This window comes from Chlorocebus sabaeus, chromosome 22, assembly GCF_047675955.1.
Source record: "Chlorocebus sabaeus isolate Y175 chromosome 22, mChlSab1.0.hap1, whole genome shotgun sequence".
In the NCBI taxonomy this organism is placed as follows: domain Eukaryota; kingdom Metazoa; phylum Chordata; class Mammalia; order Primates; family Cercopithecidae; genus Chlorocebus; species Chlorocebus sabaeus.
This window is the reverse complement of record NC_132925.1, coordinates 30,950,912-30,972,474: the sequence shown is the minus strand read 5'-3', so window position 1 is coordinate 30,972,474 and position 21,563 is coordinate 30,950,912. Positions and strand designations below refer to the sequence as shown.

The 21,563-nt window shown below is 31.1% G+C and overlaps 1 protein-coding gene across 5 annotated transcripts in view; it reads right to left on the bottom strand.

Moving 5' to 3' along the window:
• Positions 1-21,563, bottom strand: part of NECTIN3 (nectin cell adhesion molecule 3) — a 123,505-nt gene that overhangs the window by 44,658 nt on the left and 57,284 nt on the right. For 2 of the 5 annotated variants that reach the window (XM_007985868.3, XM_007985871.3), the window contains exons 6-7: positions 9,508-9,646; positions 7,390-7,471 (exon numbers count right to left, since the gene is read on the bottom strand). In XM_007985868.3, coding sequence (XP_007984059.1) covers positions 7,390-7,471; positions 9,508-9,646 — 221 coding nt within the window. Of the gene's footprint in view, positions 1-3,790; positions 4,869-7,389; positions 7,472-9,507; positions 9,647-17,989; positions 20,991-21,563 lie in introns of those variants that run through there. The other 3 variants (XM_007985869.3, XR_005242002.2, XM_007985867.3) reach the window with 3 other exon arrangements.

Sequence of the window (21,563 nt, the reverse complement as noted above, 5' to 3'; positions counted from 1 at the left end):
ATAAATGGTAAAACTATTTAGGATGAGTTTGGCATTTTCTTAGAAAGTTAAACACACACTTACCATATGACCCAGTCATTCCACTCCTAGGTGTTTACCCAAGAGAAATGAAAGCATATATTTACACAAAGACTTGTACATAAATGTTCACAGCAACTCCGTAATAGTCCCAAACTGGAAACAAAAATGTCCATCAACAGATAAATATATAAACAAAAATGCAGTATATTATAGCTACGTAAAAGGAATTAACTACTGATCAACATAACATGAATGAATCTCAAAATCGCTATGTAAAGTGAAAGAAGCAAGACCAAAAGAGAGAACAAATTGTATAAAATTTGTGTAAAATTTGAGAATATGTAAACTAATACATGACAGAAAGCAGATCAGTGGTTAGTTTCCAAAGGATATGAAAGAGAAGCTGGTAAAGGACTAGAGGGGGGAGATTACAAAGGGACACTAGGACTTTTGGATGGATATATACAATATTTTCATTGTGGTGATATCTGCCAGGTATATTTGTGTGTGTGCGCAGTATATGTAAAACATATCAAATTTACATTCTTAATATGTGAAGTTTAGTGTGTGTTAATTAACATTTTAATAAAGCTCTTCTTAAAAAAGGAAGAAAGCTGTCACCATAGGTGTTGTCCATTCATCACTAAAACGTAAGCTCCACAGACAATTTTTTTCATCTTTTATTAATTACATATTCTCAGTACTGGCACATATTAAATATTCAAGAAATATTTATTTGATAAATGAATGACAAAGAAAAAAAAACAAAACACTACTATGAATCAAAAAGTGTAGATCCCATATATTCTAGTTTCATTTCAAGCACTACTAAGGTTATAATAAAGGTATGAATATTTCCAAAAGAAACATATGCTAAGTTTAAATAAATCAAAGTAGCATTAGCTTTTCTACTGAAATAATTTCACTGCTTAGCATCTTTAATATTTTTATCAAGAATTATATAGTTTCTTTTAAAATAATAATAGCAAATGCACAGTAATTACTGTGTGTCAGGCACTATTCTAAGGATGTAGCATATATTAGTTTATTAATCCCTATAAACCCTTATAAAACAAGCTTATCTTTTTCTCATTTATAAGACAGATAGCAAAAGCTTTGATATGATGAAGACATCAATCTTTTACACTTCACATGTTATAGCTATATCTCCTTTAAATTAACTTTATGATTCTTGACAAATATTTTTAGATATTTAGATTTTTAATATTTCTTTTTGCTTTGAAGGGCGCTCCCCAACTAAAATTAGTTAATAAATCATTATTTTAACCGAGCTTTGTTGATCACAAAATTTTTTTTCACCTCAGAGCAGAATAAGGCCCCACAATCCTTGCACTACTTGTCTCAATAACTGTCAGTACTTACTAACTGAAGGCAATATGAAAGATGAAAACATTTTTCTACTCAAGGGGAAAACTATGCTAGAAATAATCCTTATTTGAATAATCCACTCGGTCATATACTTTTATATAATTTGGGAAAAAAATATTAACTCTTCTATCATATTCCTCTCTCCCTTCCCTAATCCCAAAGATCATAACTACTGGTAGTGCCTGGAAACATGTTAAAATATTCAGATCCTGGGAGAAAATAAGACCATCAATGATTACTAACAAAAGCAGCCTACCTAAAAATTACTATTGGAAGATGGCAATGATGTATTGGAAAAATGACTTTTAAAAAGATATAATGAAAATACATGAAACTATGAAGAAGAGAAAAGTGAATGGGTTCAAGAAAGGTTTAAATGAAATATGGCCTGATTATAACTGAATACCTGGAGGGACTTATCTCTTGAACTTAAATTCTTAAAACCACAAAGTTTAGTAACATTTGAGTTCCAACCATAATTGTTTCGCTTTTCTAAAACTTCTTATAACATAAACCAATGGAGACACATGATTCATCTTACTAAACTGTTTTTGCCACAGATTTGGATACCATGAAGCAATGCACATGAAACAAAATATTTTCACATCTACTTATAAAACGTTTAGAAAACGTTCATCACAATTTTGTCAAATAAATAGACAAAAGAATAAAAATTTGCAGGAAAAACATGGCTTTTTAAACACTTGAAAGGATGCAGAAACCCACTAAAAGATTGCAAAATTACAATTATATGTACGTGCCATTCTTATCAGATTAGCAATAATCAAGAGGAATACATATACATACTATTGGTGAGGTTGTAGAGAAACAGGTATTTTTATATATTATTAGTAGAAGTGCAAAATAGTAGTTCTTATAGAGGATTATTTGGCAATATATATCAAAACTATAAATACATTTACTGTTTGATGTAGCAAGATCAAATTTAAAAATTTACCCTGCAGATACTTGCATACATACAAAAGAGCATAGATACCAGGCTATTCGTTATAGCATTATTGGTTTATTAAAATCTTTTGACATTGCAAACTACGTAATATACACACATTACAATACTATGTAGACATAAAAAAGGTTGAGAATGCTCTCTGCATCTCAATAAAAGATCTCCAGTATATTTTAGGAGAAAATGGCAAGATATGTAACAAGGTATATGTATACATTACTTTTAAACAGGGGGAAAATAAATTAAAATGCACCTGAGTGTGTGTGCGTGTGTGTGTTTTCTTGTCTATGCTTAAAGAAACAGTACGAAGACATAAATTAATAAAAGTGGTTATCTGTAGATGATGGGGGTAGGGTAAATAGGTATGGGAATGAGACCTTAGAAAACAACTCTTTATATTGTTGTGTATGTATTATCTATACACTTCAAAACATGTAAAAACATTATTTCTCTACTAACACTGTCATGAATATTTACAAACATTTACTAAAGAAAGAAATATACTATAGTAAATTATTGGAAAGAAATTCAGTTTTTACAGATAGTTAACACTGCAGATAAACTGACTAGTATGACTAGCTTAACATTCCAGGTCAGTGACTCAGGTATTCAATAGATCTCTATTTTCCTATGCTAAAAGGCTACTTACAGAGGCGGGTAAAGGCACTGCAGAAAAAACAGAAACGACAGAAAATATAAAAAAAAAATTCACTGAGAAATCTATTACAAAGATAATTGCTAACATTTAAAAATATTTCTATAGTCTGTTTTTCTCTATTCTTTTACATATATTATATATTGACATCTCATACTTGATACAGTGATATTATGGACACTGACATTAAATTTATTGAAATATAGTATCTGTGATATGGATATTATAAATGATGCAGAAATTTTCACAGATTATAAACTGAAGAGGATATAAAAAAGGGCTTGATTCTTTCACCTACTCATTCAAAAACTGTTTATCAGAATACATAAGGTGATGCATATGTTAGTTTGCTTGATTTAGTTATTCCACATACATTAAAGCATCGCGTTGCATGTTGTATATCACAAAAATATACAATTTTGATCTGTCAAATTAAAAAAAAATTATCAGGTACTTATATGTGCCAAGCACTGTATTATGCACTAAGATTATGGTACTAAACCACAGTGACATGACCCCTGCCTTCATACCGCTTACAATTTACAACAGCAGTTCTCAAATTTTTGGCCCCAGGACCCCTTTACGAACTTTTACATTTTGAGAACCCCAAGCACTTTCATTTATAGGAATAACAGTTATCTATATTTATCATGTTATTCATTTAAACTAAGAGTTTTTAAAAATTTTAATTCATTTAAAAAGAATAGGAAACCTATTATAGGTTAATATAAACAGTATCTCCTAAATTTTATAAATCTTTTAATATCTGGGTCAAAAGAGGAAAGTTTGATTTGCATATCTGCTACAGCATTCAGTCTACCATAATATGTTGTTTAGTTGAAGTATATAAAGAAAAATAAAAGCTTCACACAAATACATTAGTTGGAAAAGGGAGACTATTTCAATAGTCTTCAGATAATTAGAAAAATACTTCTGCAATACTAAACTAAAATGCTACAAGTGGTAGTTTCTTAAGGTTAGTTGCTATGTGGAATCTAAAAACATACCAATAAGCTTTTTATATTCTGTGTCATTCATTAAAGTACTTTATGCATATATTACATTTCATCACATAGAAAGCTTACACACACATATACAAATATATATATTGTGTATATATAAACCAAATATCTGTCATGAAAACTGGTATGTGTATTCTTATACGTGAAATACTGTTCATAAAACTGTTTTAGGATTGTTAAAAATTAAACATTTACCAAAAATCATCTGACAGACAACTACTGTGAAAATAGGTATAAGGAAAGAAAAATCTCATGATAGTTCAAGCAACTGAAAAGCTTTTATTAACATGGTATGTCAGCACTGTAAAAATAACTTCAAAAGCCTCATTCCCCGTGATATTGCTGCTAGACTGAAATTCCTATTATCATTCTCAGTAGAGTCAAATAAATATCCATTTCATGGGATCTCCTGGTCATCATTTCTAGAGTAAATGCTACTTTAGGCTGAAACACAGACTATTCTAAAAGATTCACATTTTCATTAAGATTTTTCCATATCAGAAATCCAACTCTATTCAAAATATTAGATATGTTTTCCTGAAAATGTTCCCTAGATCATTTTAGTTGATTTGGAAAATAGTTTTCACAATGTTTTTAATTCTTTCAAATCAAGGCTAAAAAACAGCATTATTCATAGAATGCAGTGTTTTCAAAAATTTTAATGCAAGGAAATTCTATATTAGTCTTCAATTATTTCATATCAGATTTAAAACTGAATGACATAAGGAAACCCCTCATATGTATTCCCCTGAGAAATCACAATATGCAAGGGATAAAAAGGAGAACTGTCATTTGCAGCAAATAGATTATATTCCTAAAAAAAAAAATGAAAAACCATTAGAATGAATCAAAAACTTGATAAAAGAGGCTGCATATAAGATTCATATTTTTAATCAGGCATTTCTATATGCTAATAGCCAATTTAAAAAGTTCACAGGGGGAGGGTGGAGAGAAATCCCAGTGACTATCAAAATACTTAAAATGCCTAAAGTAAACCTAATAGGAATGTGGAAAGCATATACCAGAAAGAGATTTTATTCCAGCACACACACACACACACACACACACACACACACACACACACAGACACACCCCACCAGAAACCAGAATAGAGGCTTATCTGGTTTCTAGATGGGAAGAAATGACGCTATCATAAAGTTGTCAATTCTTACTAAATTAATTCAGGAGTTCAATAGAATGTTTATGGAATCTGGGAAGGTAATTCTGAAGCAGACAGAGAAAAGTAAAGTCAAGAAAAATTTTGAAAGCAAGAACAGAGATAAGGGAATTTACTGAATATCAAATCATATTATAAAACAATTATAATTGAAATACCAGTATCCTGGTTTAGGAAGAGAAAGACATAGCAATATAACAGAATTAAGAGTTCAGAAACAGACCTAATATGTATGAGAATTTACTTTAGGATAAAAGTGCTCTTGAACCATGCAGAAGTATAGGTAATTGAAAAGTATTTGGACAACTGGTTATCCCATTGGGAAAAAATGGGTCTCTACCTCTTTATTAAGTTTAATAAAGTTTCAGATTAAAATGAAACATAAACCATAAAACTATTAGTTTTCCTTTTTTTTTTTTTTTTTGAGACAGAGTCTCACTCTGTCGCCCAGGCTGGAGTGCAGTGGTGCAATCTCGGCTCACTGCAAGCTCCGCCTCCCGGGTTCACGCCATTCTCCTGCCTCAGCCTCCCGAGTAGCTGGGACTACAGGTGCCCGCCACCACACCTGGCTAATTTTTTTGTATTTTTAGTAGAGACGGGGTTTCACCGCGTTAGCCAGGATGGTCTCGATCTCCTGACCTCGTGATCCGCCCGTCTCGGCCTCCCAGAGTGCTGGGATTACAGGCGTGAGCCAAAACTATTAGTTTTCTAAGACTTTTTTCTACACTCTAGTTCAAGGAGAGAGAAGGAAATGTAAGGAAGTAATTTCAGACAACACACAACTTCCAACAAACACAATGAAAGAAATAGATTTTTACTACATATAAACGTAATATTTTCTATATGACACTATACGGTTAAAAAATAAGAGATGAATATAATACAAAAGATTACTATCCATATCAAAGAGTTCCTAAAAAACTAAGAAGCAAAATTCAAAAAGTAACCAAAAATCTGAAAAATGACGCAAAAAGGTAATTTACAGAATTAATACCTATAGCCAATCGATTATGAAAAGCAGACCAACTTCATCTAGGAATCTACAAAACATTTTAATGAGCTACTTTTTCAGTTATCTAACTGGCAAAAAAACAAACCCAAACCCAAACCAAAACCAAAACGAAAACAAAACACAACAAAAAAACCCAACAGCTCCAGCTAAGAATTTTATGACATTTCACACTGCTTGTCAATTTCATTTATTTGCCAAGGGATGAGACTACACTCTTTATGTGAGAACAAAAGGTCTGAAAAAATGGCACATCTTCACTATCAGGACACCTAAGTGTAAGATGACAAAGCTAGCACCCACTGACAGTGGGTCCACGTGCCAGGGAATGCTCCTTCCTGCCCCATTCTTGGTCAGTAGACTGACTACACAGTCAGCTAAGGAAGAGAAGCTGAGAACATCGTGGCAGAAACATTCCTTTAGAATTTTTCCACCAAATTAAATCAATGAATGGATGGGCTAATGATTTGCCTTATTCAGGCTGAAGATACAGGACATATTTTAGGAGGAAAGTATTATAGGATATGCCCCCAGACGTTATAAAACCCCAGTACAGGCTTAGAGATCCAATATGTTGTGTTGGTGATAGAGAAAAAGACAAAACAAACATACAAACACAACCACTAAAGTTGAGAATCAAAGAATTCAAATATTCTGATAGTTTACAACTTTCTCAAATAACAAGTACAGCACATTAATCCAGGTATAGAATACAAGATAAAAGCACTGAATCATACTTTCACATGAATTAATGGGAACTGATTCCAAAACAGAATAAAATACTGTACACTCTAAGGAAAAGAAGCCCTTCATGCTACTCAACAGATATTCATTTTCTGCTTTTTATTTTACAATAAACTTGTATGTCAATAAAACTGTGTTAACGGTAAGTCTTCAACAAGTATTCAGTAAAAAGTCTAATATAATGTTGATTTGTCTTATCTATACTGGCCATAACAACTTGTTTGTTGACAAAATTTGATCTCTTAAATGTTTCAGAGAAATGACTGAGCAAGTTAAAACTTAGGTACTGCTATGTAATCTTTAATGCATAATGACTGAACAACATTTTGAAAGAAATAATATAAATGGCTTAGTATTTTTTTTATTGTATCTCACATTATCTTAAGTGTACTCATGAACACATACCTGACACAGGTCTTTCTGAGGCAAAGGTGGGGATCGTTCTTCATACATAGGAGGTGGTTTATGTGTGGGTGGAAGGTCAATCCTGCATTGCAAAGGTTAAAATATGTGATTGTCACATTTAAAAAAAAAAAAAAAAAAGAGCAAAAGAAAATCAAGGTTCTCATAAGTTTTGAGAATATTTTCCTCATACTATATATTTACACTAGCCTACATGTTTAATTCAGTTCTTAGATTGCCATTAATCTATCAAAGATCAAAAATAAAAGTAAACACTGGTGTTAAAGGTTCCTGTATGTAGAACCAATCATGTTTAAAGAAGGAATTAAAATAGAAGAACTGAAATTAAGTAATTCAGTATACGACATGACTTTAGTGCATGTTTTAATATTTGACTATGTCTATCAACATTTTAGAGTGTCACTACACTTTCCTCCAAATGTCGTAATAAGAAATATTTACACTGTATTTTAGAAATACTTCCAAAACTGATTTTCAAAAGCTCTAGTCACTCTTACAATATTGTCAGATAATTAATATTTTCAATCTACAGACCATTATAAATCTTGCCATCTGAAATAAACAAAATAATCATTACATTTTTAGGGAATGCATTTATTTTTTTCCAAAGTTGCATATCAGAAAATCAACATTTTCATATATTTTAAATATTGTTTACTTATAACAAATATAGGTTTTAATATACCTTGTAGCTCTCTGCATTTTACAAGATTTTATACAGTCTCATGCTTTTGAAGATCACAGATAACATTTTCAGTACTTGTGCTTAGAAAATCAAAAAGTTACTTATAATAAAGGATAAAGGGAATGAAAACTATAGATCCTGAAGTAATAAATTCTGTGGTCTAATAATGTCTCCATGAACATAAACTAGTATTTTAAATGATTAAAACTTAAGTGATAAATAAAATGGCTACATTAATTTGTTAGCCTACCAGTACATTATGTTTTTGAAATTATAGAAAAGCCAAGATAATCTGGAAATTAAGATTAAGTAACCACATGCTAGTCACTCTTGAAAGATTGAAGGACTCCAGTCCCACAAGTATTATACTGAAAGAACATTTTTTCATCCTTTGTTTAAAGAATTGTTTCTTCTTATCTAACGAAAATCACAGCAAATTTCTAGCTCCAAGGTGCCATAGGCCATTTAGGTGAGAAAACTGAGGCTCATTGAGATAAAGTAACTTACTTGTTCATGGTCATAGTACTAATTTGATCATGACAGAGCTGTAACTGACACACAAGGGTCTTTGATCCAAAGACTACTGCTATAATTGTGCCAAATTAGAGAAGCAAAGACATATACAAAGCATTTATGAAGACAGAACTATCTTATGTCCTAACATAAAAACATTAATAAATCACATAAGAAATAATGCCATGTGTAAAGAGCTTCACAGTTTATAAAATATTATCTTATTCTACTATCATCTCAACCATGTGAGGCAAGTAGGAAGAGCATTATTCATATTTCTCAGAGGAAGCAACAAAGCTGTTGATGGAATTAACAGAACTGAGACAGTGGTCATCTGATTCTACTGCACGGTGCAATTTCTGCCTTACAATTCTATCTCAATGACTAGGACAAAAATATTGCTTATTCTTTAAATAAGAAGATGCATATTTCACAATTCACTTAAAAAAAGTGTTTTTAAGAAAAAAGTTATAAAACTCAATCTATTTAATAACTTGATAGTTTAAAGTTATATATATACATAAGACATGCATATACAACCTGAAGAAGCCATTAAAACTTCAAAGATATTTTTATATGTCTTTTGGTTACCACTTCATGAAAGACCTACATTTCTATTCAGAAGGCAGGACCACATAAAGTATTACTATGTTACCCTCTAGAAAGATGTCTAATACACTCTAGGTGAAAAATGTAAAGCTGTTCTCTACCTCTAGCAGTCCCCTGACAATGTTCATTTACCAAGATATAGTTTGAGATATTCTGATGAAACCAGGGTCATCTAACAAAGGCCTAATATTATCCTTACTTCTATCCCTTAATTTCTTTATGAGAAGCTGTAAAGGTAAACATAGACACATACTGATATGCATAGTTGAACAAAGGCAGAAACAGTTACCTACACTTTGTCAAGATAGGATGGTCTCTTTTTTCGGGGAGTCAGCAGCACAGTCACAAAGATAGCAATGATGAAAAGGGCAAGAACAGCTCCAATTACCGCTCCAGCTACAGCTATGGAAGAGGTCTGCTTAAATGGAACATCTGTAAAGTAACAAAAATTAGGCTTTTCAAATAATCTTAAAATTAATTCTTGAAATTGCATACCTTTTCTACAATGTGCAAACTATTTGACTGAAGTATGTTATTCAAGAGCCAGGTTATAGGATCCCAAATTTGATTCATTAGGTTTAGTGGCATGATGCTAAAACCCTTCCTTCTTTCTTATATTACTTTAATACCTCAACATAACTTTTTAAAAATTATGTAAGTATCCCCAAACATCATCAGGAGAATATATTCTTGATATGCAAAGAGTATCTGGAGAAGAAGATAGAGAAAAAGATGAAAGTAATTTTAAGTTTGTACTCTAAAAGGTAATTTTAAAAATCAGTATTCTCTAATATAAACGACCAGTAATACAGACATTTAGCATTTTTATTCTCTTAAAATAAACTATTAACAAAATTGAAAAATTTCAGGTGTGAAACAGAAAATATCCCATATCAAAAAAACGTTGACATTGGACATTGTAAAATTTGAAAAGTATTTTAAAATGTAAATATTAAAACAGGACTTGCACAAAATTTCCCTTAATTCATGCACATTTAATACAAAGTGCACTAAAAATAGCTTCTCTACTACAACATTAAATAGAAATTCTTACTATCTCCTGGCCATAGACATATGTCATCTCTGAATACCAACTTCTCTTTCCCACACTGCACCACAATTTTGTAAGAAAGGATTTAAAAAACATATTTGGCTGTTAGTATTTCACACTTTTCCCAGAACACTGAATAACAATTTTATGAACTCCCAAATAATGGAATGTACTAAAACTATTACAAGTACTACATATTTTCAAATGTTAAGTATTAAGGAATGTAACTAAACAATCTTTATGTGTATTACTTTGACAATTTCGGCTATATTAAATCCAGTAACTAAATTTTGTGGAGATTCGTGAATTACAAAGTTCCTTCACACATCTGATTTAGTTTTGTCTTTCTTACCAACAAAAAAAAGATACTGAGATAACGTTCTATAAATAAAGATACTGCAGTTCTGAAGTTAAATAATCTGCCAAGACCATTCAATCAATGAATAGTAGAGAGCAGAGAGAGAAATAAAGTTAGGTTGGAGGAGGGTAGAAGCCTCCACTGTTACCCCTTGTTGGAAGACAAGAATGTTTTTGTTAACATTAATATAGACTAATGAAGAAGTCTCAGCTTTACTTAAATTGACATAATCTTCACATATACTCTTAAATAACTGCAATAACTGTTGCAGACCAGACACAGCAAAGTTACAGAATTAGCACTGTTGGGTTTTGAAATGTTTCACCTACTTACCATAAGAGTATTCCCATATAAATACATAAGTATTTTCTAATTGTTTTTATTAAAATGTGGGTAACATGGTACTTTAGATTACCAAAAAGAATGTTTTACTTTCTTTCAAATTATAAAAATGTCCTTAGAATACTAACAATCCTGAGTTTATTAATGGCTTATTTTGTTAGACTCATTTTGAGATAAAAATCTTACACCAGTAAATGCAAGTCACTCATTTCAATAATGTTTCCAATGTATAGATTCTGAAACATTACAACTCAATCATTCATGGTGACCTTCATTTGCTAATACCAGCCTGGTTTATCTATTGTTGCTCAATTTTCTAATCTATCACTATTTGGATATGTACTAGGATAAAAAAAAAAATTGAAATCCAGTACATCCAAATATCATTCTGCACTTGTAAATGTGAGATTTGGGATGACCTACGGATAATCTCTATTATCATTTTTCCCACCATATAGATTATAGCTTTAACCACTGAACACAGCCATAAAGTAGATGGTCTTACTCAATCCTTAATAATAGGCCAGTTAAAACTATTAAGATTATGCCATTTGACCAAAGTCATACATCTCTAGTCAGTAGCACAAATAAAAAATACTAATTGTCAAGTACGTTATTTACTCCACATCAATTATTCTAAAGGTTTTCCTCTCTTGGAAATTTTTCTTTTGCTAAAGACGACCTATCATGTTTGCCCAACTGTACAGAATTTAAATTTTTGTTCTTATTTTGATGACAAATTTTTTCAAAATTGGTTTTGAAAAGTTCATGTTACTCTTTGAGTGAGGCCAAACTGAGATTCTCAATCTAGAGATCATTACAAATTGTTATCAAACTATACATCTCCTCTAAGAAAGCCTTTCATTTAACTTCAGCAATAATCTGAGGTTTGGTAGTGCTGTGTAATAAAACAACATAATGTAGACTTTTAATCTCTTAGTTTCCAACTTTAAATACTATTTTTTAATATATTCAAGTAATGCTTGTCTAAATATGTATTATTTCTTAAACGTTTTAATTACAATCTATCCAATTTTGTCACACTAGTCTTATAAAATTTTTAGCTCTAGGATTCTGTGAGAGTTGACTGTATCACAACACTTCCTTCTATCTTAATTTGGGCATCTTCATTTCACCTGGTTCCATTCATTCTTTATCATATGTATCCTCTTTCTCCGATACCTCTTCGTAGTATTAGAATAGGCTGGTAGCTGCTGAAATGAGCAAATGGAGGACAAACTAGATATGAATCTATTTCCCAACTAGATAATCTACTTTATTTAGGTCAATTGATTATGCTAAATATGCATATGGGATATTTTTCATGTTTTCTGATTCTAATTGAGGGGAAAAAAAGAGATAAGTACTTAAGGTAATTTAAGGGTATTAACAGTTGATGAAAACTAGTATGAAAGCAAAGGAGGTGCCTGAATCTTTTGTATTCAAGTATTTTGATGAAAATTGATAATTTAGCCCCAACACTGTTTCCCACATATTCCAGACGAAATAAACAAGTATTTTGGCGAAAATTGAGAATTTAGCCTCAACACTGTTTCCCGCATATCTCAGCCCAAATAAACACATACATACTACATAAACTCTGTATTCCAACCAAACCACTACAGAGGAAAAAAATTAAGTGATCAAATGTATAAACACAGCATTTTTAAACACTAAGGTAGTTTACTGAGTGAATAACATGAAACATTACCATCAACCTAAGGAGATGTTCTACTAAGAGCAATATATGCTTACAAGCAGAAAACAAGACAAAAATTATAGACTATTTACCATTAAAATACTGGTGCATGCATTGCTAAAAAGACCAGCTTGCTGTTATCACAGTAGTAATGGTAACTCGTATTCACTGGAAACTTACCTCCAAAAACAGAAAAAGAGCATTCCCCAACACAAGATTATACTGCCACATCTAATTAAAAGATAGCATGCACATGTCTTCTGGGGAAGATGTTTAAAAATCAACTAGCTACCAACCATAAAAAAATGGATATGGATATAAGAAATGATTTAATTACTTTTTGGAAAAAAGTACACAAATATTATAGATAATAAATTGAAGTTTTTTAATCATTCATAAACAAATAATTTTTTAAAGTAAAGCTATTGAAACATGTGTACACCTAATTCACATCTAAAAAAACTGAGACATGCCCTATTTTTTCTCTTCAGGCCCTTTGACAAAACTTTAGTGATGGCATCACAGGTTTATGTGTTGGTCTACAAAGTTATCTTCCCACCTTTGATTTGCTCCCATACTATATATTATTGTATTACCAATTTTTCCCCATAAATAATCCCATTCTCCAATTGTAACAGCCCCTTTAATGTTTATCTTCTCAATATGACTTATTAGCTTTTCTATCCATCCAAACATTTATGTCTCACTACTTATTTATTAAAGTGCTCTATTTGGATCAGGTCAGTCTCCTCAGCCTCTCAACCAAAAAATTACCCCAAGCACCTAGTATGTGTCAGGCCTTGTGCTAAGTGCCAGGAATGCAGGGATAAATTTTACGTGGTAATAGAGAGCAAAATCCCCCAAAGTAGAGTCAAAGAATCCACAAAATATATATCATCCAGTAAGTATAGAAATATTACCACTTATCTTTAAAAAAGACATTTCATGAAAATAATTGTTTACTAGTATATAATACATGGATTGGCATTGGTTGCTCCCCTTGTCCAAGTATCAGGTGTTTTCCTGTCACACAGAGCACCCACTATATCTATGGGGAGAGCGAAATGGGATAGTTCCAGAACAAAATTAAGTAGACAGCGCTTCACCTGGTTGTTCCTTCATGTCTTGTGACACGATTCATGAGAGCTCAGCAGAGCGAACTAGTGACTTATCTAGATTTAGCCAGTAATCAAACATGTAAAGGACAAATTGTATGAGTGTCCCATGTGACAGGTAAAAAGCTAAGACGCATGGACTCTGTAGAGGTATCAGTGCTAATCTACATGTTATATATTAGAAAGTATTTATTCCTAGTATCATTCCTGCAAATAATTGGCCAAAAATCCCCATATAACACTAATAATACTGGTACTAATAACTGGCAATACAGATATCTTACTCTTAATACACAAATTTTATCAGTTAGCTACAGTATGAAGTAAAATTTGCATGGCAATCTAACCAGATGTAACAAGTCAACCAAAAAAAAAAAAAAAAAAAAAGATCAAATGCATCAACAGACCAGTTAAAATATATTTACATTTACTCATTTACAATAAACCTCACACTCTCACACTAAGCCTATAATGTGCTGAAAGAGTAGCTAATGTGAAGGAGACGTTATTGATTAGCAAGACACTGAACAATCAAATATCTAGGACATAAAGATACACTCTAAAAATAGTGGTTGGGATGAAAACTGTTAACATCCAAACAATGTACTTCTTCCATTTGAATCTATTTGAGGTGGTATTTTAGTTATCACATCTAAAAACCAAGTATCAACATACACTGACCATGATATGAGATCTTTCAATCACTGAATCAAAAGGTATAAAATTGAAAATAAAAAATGCATGAAGAACATTCAATTATGTAGTTTTACCAAAAATGTTTTAGTAATAAAAAGTTAACTTTTAAAATAAAATGCAATCATACTGTTTCCCCCAAATCTTAGTTTTAGTGAGAAAAAATTAATATGTTAAATATATCATCAGATATCTAAAATTTCCATTTTTGAATATTTTATAGTGCATGTAACAAACTGCTGTAGTAGCTCATGTATAATGGGAGTACATACTAATTTTGAGCTGGTATGTACACTTAAAGTTTTCACTCATCTGGAGAAGAGAAGAAATAAAAACTAGAAGAAGATGTGAGGTTATGATAGATGAAGTTGATAGGAAACACCATGACAATTATTCAGACATCTAAGTATATGATATGGTAAAAGAACAGGGTTAATAGATCTAGGCATTGAGCACCAAATGACAGCTAATATCACACACAAAAAAGTAGGCATTATATGCTTTCTGATAGAAAAACATAGCACCACTTATGTATGATGTAATCTTGCCTTCAAATTAAACCTCAGTCTAACCAAGGCTCTAGATCTCACTACCAATTTACAGTAAACACAGAGGGTTGTGTGTGGAATGCAAATGGCAGACTTTAAACCAGAAAAATTTAGAACAAATGAAGCAGTTTCTTTAAGAAATAAATTGCAAGGGAAAATGGGGTGGGGGGTAAACACAGTAAAAGATATTTCTATCAATCACCATGAATGGATATTTGGAAAACCTGATTAAAACTGAAAAATACATATGATTAGAAATTTGAATGCTCACTTGATACAATATTAGGGAATTATTATTAATTTTTGGTATAATAATGATACTGTGGTTTTTAAAATGGTTCTTATCTTTCAGAGCTATATACTGATTTATTTACAGATGAAATAAAATCAGGAGGGATTATATAGGTAGGGGTCTAAATGGAATAAGATTGACCAGGAATTGATGATAACTGAAGCTAGTACATGGAGGTCCATTTCATTATTCTGTCCTATTTTTGTATAATTTTCCATAATAAGAAGTTTTTGTGTTGTTGTTGTTTAGGTTTTCCTTTTTTAAAGAGAGGCCAAGTCACCTAGATCCTACTTTTGGCTTTTAGATAAAACTGTCACTTTACAATTAGGTTTTCCCTGGGATATTTCTCGTAACTGAGACTGTACAACTTGCATTATTATGTCTATGTAGCAATACTATGCATATAAGGAAATGAGGCTCTAAACTATTCTCAAGTTTTGAAGATTACATTATAAAGTTATTGCTCTAAAAGGTCATTGCTCTAAAAGGTCACTTTCAATCAGCTTCATTAGCAACCAGCCAGAAAAAGCAGCAGCTACTAACTAAAAGGCAAATGAAACAAGATATATCCCAAAATTGAATCATGTTTTATCCTTCTAAATTGAAATAAACATAACTGTCACGAAGGTTCAAGAAAATAAATGATACCTAAGGGAATACAAGGCAAAGCTTTTGTAAACAATTTTGGTTTCAAGCTCTTGATAAAAACCTAACACTACTCAAGTCAAAGTGGTCAAGTCAAAGTATATATGTACTTCACAAAAAAGCAGATGACTGGACTATAACAGAAAAAAAATATATATATATATATATAAACAGAAAGCATTTTAAAAAAACAGATACAAGTTGGTTTACTGTGCAAACCCCTCAAAGACTGTTTCATGCATGAATTTTTTTATTGGGATACCAAGAAGGGAACAAAACAATCCAGTCTAATTGTGTGTTATCAAAGAAAAACCCTGGTCAAAAATAGTTTAAAAAATACAGTTTAAAAAGCCAGAAATAGGAAACAAAGTGATGCATCACAAGGTGATTATAAACAATTCAAAGCAATGGCATTTCTAATCAAAGTAGCTCATAAAAATAAGTAAAAAAAAATAAATGTCAACTTAAGAAATACCTTATAAAATGTGTTAATTCCAAATTGAAAGCCAATATATAAAATTTGACTTATGCCAAAGTAATAGCAAAAACATCTAAAATGGGTTTTAAGAGCTACAGCTACAGAGATAATTTATAACTATGGAGAACGTTAATTCATGACTGGGAATTAAATGGTTAATTAAAAATCAAATATTATAGTTAACGCATGCTGGGCTTAATACCTAAGTGATGGGTTGATTTTTGTAGTAAACCACCATGGCCCGTTACCTGTGTAACAAACCTGCACATGCACCCCTGAACTTAAAAGTGGAGGAAAAAAACCCAACCACCTAAAAACAAAAAACAAAACAAAAAAGGACAAAATTGTACAGTGGCCCACATGCCAACTATCCTCAACCTGATATTACAGTCTTGTTTTAGGAAGGGAAAACAGGTTTCTGATGCCCACAAATCATTTTAATTACACTTTGATAATTAAAATAAACTAGGTTACACACACACACACTTTCACAAATATAATGATCATTATACAAACATACACATACACACATTTAGTAAATATAATGAGGACAAAGAAGGTAACACAGAGCAATGAACTTATTACAGAAATATGCCTCTAAATAACTTTTTAAACTTTTATTTAAAGATTTCTTGCATGGCTACTGGGGCTAGCACCTAATACACAGGTTGGTTAAAAAAGAAACAAACAAAACAAAACAAAACAAAATAAAAAAACCACCAAACAAAACCAAACCAAAACTTAGCGCTGGTACAAACTAAAACCCAAACCCAAACCCAAACACAATATACGAAAAATTTGAGAAAGGAGCTGTTTATGAAGGATGCATTTTCTAATTAACAAGTAAACAGGAAAGACAATTCAATCTACAATCTACTCCCCTATTAGAATTAAAAATTCAAATTGGGTACCATTTATTCCTTTCTTATATTTTACAGTGATTACTTTCATACATAAACTTCTTAGTTGTTCATATACTGTGTTTTAGCAGTATTTATCAAAACAAACTCAAATCAGATGTTTTCACATTTAAAATGACTACATTTCTGTTTTATTTCTGTACTTATATACTGTACTCCTACAGTTCCTTAATGCAAAATATTTAGCCATGGGTTATCTTATAAAACTTTCCTGTATATGGCTATTAGAAGCAACACTTACTACCGAAAAACCTTAATAGTTTCCTTAATATTAGACTTAGCAAATAGAACCCTACTAGGCACATGGTAAAATACTAAATCTTTCAACTCTAAAGCACTTCTCAAATATCAATTTTAAAGTTAACCCCTAGCCTACTTTAGTTTCAATGTATTTTAATAAAAATGGCAGAAAAAATAAGAGTTGCATTCATCTTCATTATATTATTGAAATATTTTAACCAGTATGAAAGAAAACTCTCAAGTGAATTTACAAAAATGCAAAAACAGTTCAAACCATATGAAAGAAATAAATATAAATAGGGCAAAAAATAGTACAAATATATATTTTTTCAAGATAGTAGAACTTTCATATATACCTGTCAAATAGCTATGAATATCACTGGAATTCAAAAACTAATTTAGCAATATGTTTATTTAATGACTATTCATGTTTTCAAACAAGTCTCTATGTACAGTAAATATACATAAAGTTCTAATAAACAACAGTGCAATGCTTCCCAAAGTGTTAAGCACTAGTATCAGATTCTTCTAACACAGAAACCTTCTAGTTTGCCAAATGATTGGATTAAGGATACAGAATATGTCAAATACTCACTTGTGGTTTTCCAGGTCACACTCTCCCGCCAAAAAAACAAAAGAAACAAACAAACAAAAAAACCCAATCACACACACAACCACAATGTAACAGGAAGTTCATAACCAGTATTTATATTTTTGAAATATATTTCTTAAAATACATTGCTAAATTCCTTCAGATGTATACTCCAGTTCAGATTTATATAGAATCCTAAATGTGATTATTCTGTTCAGATCCATACAGTATTTCAAACCATTATTTTTAAAAGACTAAATTTTGATTTTAAAAAAAAGTCATAGTTTTACATCTTTCATGGGAAGAAATTTTAGACCCATCTTTCTTCTGGCCACCTCATCAATGATATTTAAATTAAAAATAAACTTACGTCAATAACAGTGTTTTATCAAAAAGTTCTCTTCCAAAAACTTGTACTAAAAAGCTGTAGTATTTGTATATAAGTGATTAACCATATTAAAACCCAGACATTTGTAAGAAGATATAAGTGAACTTTATTTACCTGTATCCTTAACCTGATACTACAGTCTTATACTAAGTATTACTTTTGGGAAGAGAAATAAAATAGGTTTCTAATTTCCACAAAATAGTGCTAGTTATAATGAATAAAACTAGTTTATAATCCTTCAGAATAAGGCTTCCACTATTTGCAAGATACTATGAACATGTTAGAATTTTGCCCCCTAAATGTTTTAGATTTGATGAATATTGAGAAAGGGCTGGTTGGGAGGGTTTAAAAAGTACCTACTACTTTGCCTTTTTATTAACAAAATAATATATTTATGATTCTCCTACTAACTTCCACTTCATTGCACTGGCAACGTAGTCACTTTTTCAAATGACTTATCAATAGAAAAACATATCCTTTCAGCTTCAAAATAGTTGTCATTATTATAATTTTGTAAGACTCCACTGTAGAAGCAATTTAATTACCTTACAAACAAAAAGCACATTTGAAGTTTAGGTAACATTTCTTTCTCAAAAGATAAAAGATTCAGAAGGAATATACATAATTATGTAATAAACAAAAACAAAAAACCTCATGTTTCCAGTTTTAATTGTAAAAACAAAAATCTTAAAATACATACATAAACTTAGGAGGAAAAAGGAGATGAATGCCAATATCCATTAGCAAATGTTACCAACTGATTCTATACTTTAGATTTTTCTAGTTAAATCCAATGTTTCCAAGTTTACTCTAAAATTTTCTTTGTATACATTTACCCGTTTGAACATCAACATTAAATAAGTAAAACAAGATGGTCCAGAAAATTCTTTCTATAGATTGTTGGCTGAAATGTCTCATTTCTAAAACTAGTACCTCAGTATTCTGAAATGTTCTCTCTGCATCTTTTCATTTCTATTAGTATGTTTAGGACATAAAGCATTAAAATAAGGCTACTGCTAATGTGCCAAAATCCATGTTCACATGACAATATAAGAATTGTTTTCCAGAAAGGAAAAAAAAACTAATAATTATCACGTTTGAAAGGCATGTATTTTATTACTCTTGTAGGTATTTTGGACAAAAATATTGACCAGCTAATTATGCTCTTCCACACATCATGTTCACTGAGTTTACTACCACAGTTTTAGTGCAACAAAATATCTTTGAAAAGCCACTCTACAGTAATTATGGCAAGGCTCATTAATATGCAGAGGTAAAGATTTCATTTGTATAGAAACTTAGAAAATAATGTTTGAAAAGGAAAGCCATTCCATCAGGCTAAATATTTTTTGTATATTAAAAAATATATATAAATATTTCTTGAATTAGTTTTATAGTCAATTTTGATGCAGTGTCATTGAGTGGTGATAAATTTTTAGAGGTATATGTTAAACAAACATACTTGAGATTATTGTCTTAGGTAAACATTTAATACACAATGTCAAGGTAGTTCCCTTTTTTAAAAATTTTTGTACCAAATAAATCATACATTTAATGTTGACATTTCTTCTTACCTGTGTGCCTCACACCAATAAAGTACTCTGCATTAAAATTTAAATCTTGAGACAGTAGTACAGCATTGAAAAAAAATTGTAAAGCAGCTTAGATACACTGAACTCAGATTTTACATTTTCATTTGTCAGATAAGAATATAAAAAGCTTGAAAATCAACTTGAAAAAGCTTATTCTTCCTCAAGAAAAAGTATGAACAATCTGAAAATGATCAACTAGTATGAATGAACATTGTACATAGTCAGGTCACATTCAGTGGTTGCTAAACATACCACTCCCTCCTGGAAATTACGGAACCATCTACATGTGAAACTAAGTCATCTTCATTTTCATCATAATGTTCATCACTGACGAACTTCATTCCCATTTTTAGATCTTCATAATAATCCATTGGTCTTTCAAACCTATTGAGATTTTCTACATTGTTCCACTGAGTTTTTTCAGGCTCTTCTATATAGTCTTTACGTATTAGATTGTTCACTGGATTTTTGTTTTCTTTTTTTACACTATCTGGGTAAGAATCAAGCTCATCTTGTTGAAGAACATCTATTTGTGATTCTTTTTGCATATCTGATGGTGGAATGTAGTTCTTGGCAAAGTAGTCTCCACGAAACGTCCGTCTTCTCCTATAGCAGAATATTCCAGCCAAAACACTTACAAGTACTATGAAGAGAGCCCCACCCACTACACTAGCAATGATCGTGGCAATTGTGTCATCCTTAATTGTTGCCAAAGTTGACAATGGGAAGGGCAATTTTTTAGGTTCTGTTGCTAGATCCTCGATGTCAGCAGTTGAGGGATGCCACTGAATTGTAGGCTGAAGGGTGGTAGTAGTAGGAGGATCTAATGGAAACAGTAAAGACAGAGAAGACACAGAAAGGCAAAGAATGTCAATGCAGGCTGATTCAGCAGCAAGTTGACAAGACAGCACAGTTAATGAATATATATTCATAGCAACAATAGTTTTTCATTCTTAATTTGATTAAGATTAGAATGTAGTGGTACTTATCTATTTAAAAAGAAAACAAAACTGACATTTAGTCAGTCACCAATAAAGAGAAAGGAATAAAACCTATGGTGTAAACCTATGTTGTAATTCTTCCATTCCAAGTTTATGAGTGATATTGTACTCTAGAAAAGAGGTACTTTTTTTTTTAATGAAGAGTATTACTTAAGTGTCCTATTACATAGCCAGTTTAATAATTACTATAACTAAAAAGTAAATCAAATAATTCAAATGTACATTTTCTTAGCCAGTAGCTCAAGAAAATAAAAAGAATAAAAAAAATAGTTTTTCTCAATATCCATTTTACCTACCAATAATATGGTTCATTTTTATAAGAGCTGAGCATATCTTTAAAAGAATGAAAAACTATAGACTCTTGTTAAGTGGGCATAGTATAAGCTGTTGGATTA